The sequence below is a fragment of the Phytophthora parasitica genome (assembly GCF_000247585.1).
Source record: "Phytophthora parasitica INRA-310 unplaced genomic scaffold supercont2.264, whole genome shotgun sequence".
NCBI lineage: Eukaryota > Oomycota > Peronosporomycetes > Peronosporales > Peronosporaceae > Phytophthora > Phytophthora nicotianae.
The window spans coordinates 4,065-5,646 of record NW_008649250.1 but is presented as its reverse complement, the minus strand read 5'-3'; the positions used below and the strand labels follow the sequence as shown (position 1 = coordinate 5,646).

Genomic DNA, 1,582 nt, shown 5'->3' with positions numbered 1-1,582 from the left:
TGTTCGCGGGTCTGTGCTGCATCTGCGGCGTATTCGTGTACTTCTTCTGCCCGGAGACGAAGGGTATCATGCTGGAGGACATCGAGGAGCTGTTCCACAGTGGACAGCCCAAGTCGCCTGCTTTCGTGGAGGTTAAGTCTCCGCAACAGTCGCTGGCTTAAGACGATTTCTTTATGAGTCGAGTTTGTAGGTAGGTTGTCAATGGCAACTTGTCATTAACTTGACAACAATTCATGGATATATGAAATTCATTTTGATGAACAGCCTACTTGTTATCTTCTTGTCATTATGAGCTTGTGGCACCGCTAAAAGTCGCTTTACCTGAAGGCATTTGTTGATTTTTTGTCAAAAGTTCTCCGAAGCGAAATATTACGGTAATATTGCATGCAACAAATGGGAAGTAATCTATTGCTTAAAAAGCGTTTTGTCAAATGCAAAAAACGTTTTGGCAGGCTTTTTATTTTGTCGCGTCGAACAACAAAATAGTTGACCACGTTCTACTTCTTCTGGTGGTTCACGAATCTCAGGGACAGCAGAGCCAGCACACGGTAGATGACGAGCAGCCCGACGCTGAAGCCGAAGTTCTCCCAGATGTCGCCGTGCTTCATGTTGAACACGGTCTCCAAGTAGCTTTTGACCGTCATGTCGGCGGGTAGGGAGGGTGGAAGCCCCGTCATCACGTCGCAGCCAATTTCTGAGCCATCACCGTCGCTGGGGCAGTCTCCGAACACGATAGCGGCCACCAAAGCCAGCACGTATCGGTGCGGGGTGATACGGTACAGCCACTTGTAGCCCGATGGGATGGCAGCGCCGGGAGGGTTGAAGCCGTTGAACGTCAGGAAGATCATCTGCATTAGGATGCCGAAGACGGTGGCCACTTCGACCGTAGGCATCACGTACGCCATGAGCTGGCCGAAGCAGGCTTGCCACATAACGTGCAGCGAGAGATGCACCCAGTAGGCGAAAAAGTTGGTAGCGCCCGTGAACCCGACCATCGGGAAGAACGGCACCATAAACAGCAACGTACAGAAGAACACGTACGGGATCTCCACCACCGTCGCAGCCACAAAGTACCATAGTGCATTGTACGTCTGCGCCGCACGCTCGCGGTAGAAGGCCAGTCGGTCTTCCGATGAAATGGGCACCACACTCGTGAACGAGACGAAACCAATGAAGGCGGTAGTGCAGAACAGCATTCCCATGCCTGAGTTGATGCCAGCGTAGGAACTGTACTCCGCGTCGATGTATGTGATGCCGAAGACGAGACCCAGCATGAGAAAGATGGCAAACCGCGTAACGTTGTACGACGCAGTGCGCCAGTACATCCTGAAGAAGCGCTGGAGAAGGAATCTGGCCTGGGTCAACTCTGTCGCGGCGCGCTTGTCGCTGAACTCTAGAGCAGGGATCGTTGGTGATGGACGAGATACACCCTCGCGATCCAAGTTAGACTGAAGGTATGTGAACTGCTTGCTGGCCTGGAAGATCTTCACGAAGTCCGTCTTGTCGCCGTTGCTGTTGCCCACACCTGCGCCGATCACCTCCAGCATCCACGTCGCAGGGTTGTAGTTGTCCTCTAGCTTTG

The 1,582-nt window shown here is 52.5% G+C and overlaps 2 protein-coding genes across 2 annotated transcripts in view; one reads left to right on the top strand and one right to left on the bottom strand.

Moving 5' to 3' along the window:
- Nucleotides 1-68: 68 nt before the first annotated feature.
- On the top strand, nucleotides 69-161 carry PPTG_24836 (hypothetical protein; the record flags this gene model as incomplete). Its single annotated transcript, XM_008918689.1, has 1 exon — nucleotides 69-161. One exon carries the CDS (start codon nucleotides 69-71, stop codon nucleotides 159-161), a length of 93 nt encoding a protein of 30 aa, XP_008916937.1.
- A 336-nt stretch (nucleotides 162-497) lies between these two features.
- PPTG_24835 (hypothetical protein) overlaps nucleotides 498-1,582 on the bottom strand; it is a gene marked incomplete at both ends in the record, with an annotated part of 4,151 nt that continues 3,066 nt past the window's right edge. Inside the window, one exon of the mRNA XM_008918688.1 lies at nucleotides 498-1,573. Coding sequence (XP_008916936.1) covers nucleotides 498-1,573 — 1,076 coding nt within the window. The remainder of the gene's footprint in view (nucleotides 1,574-1,582) is intronic.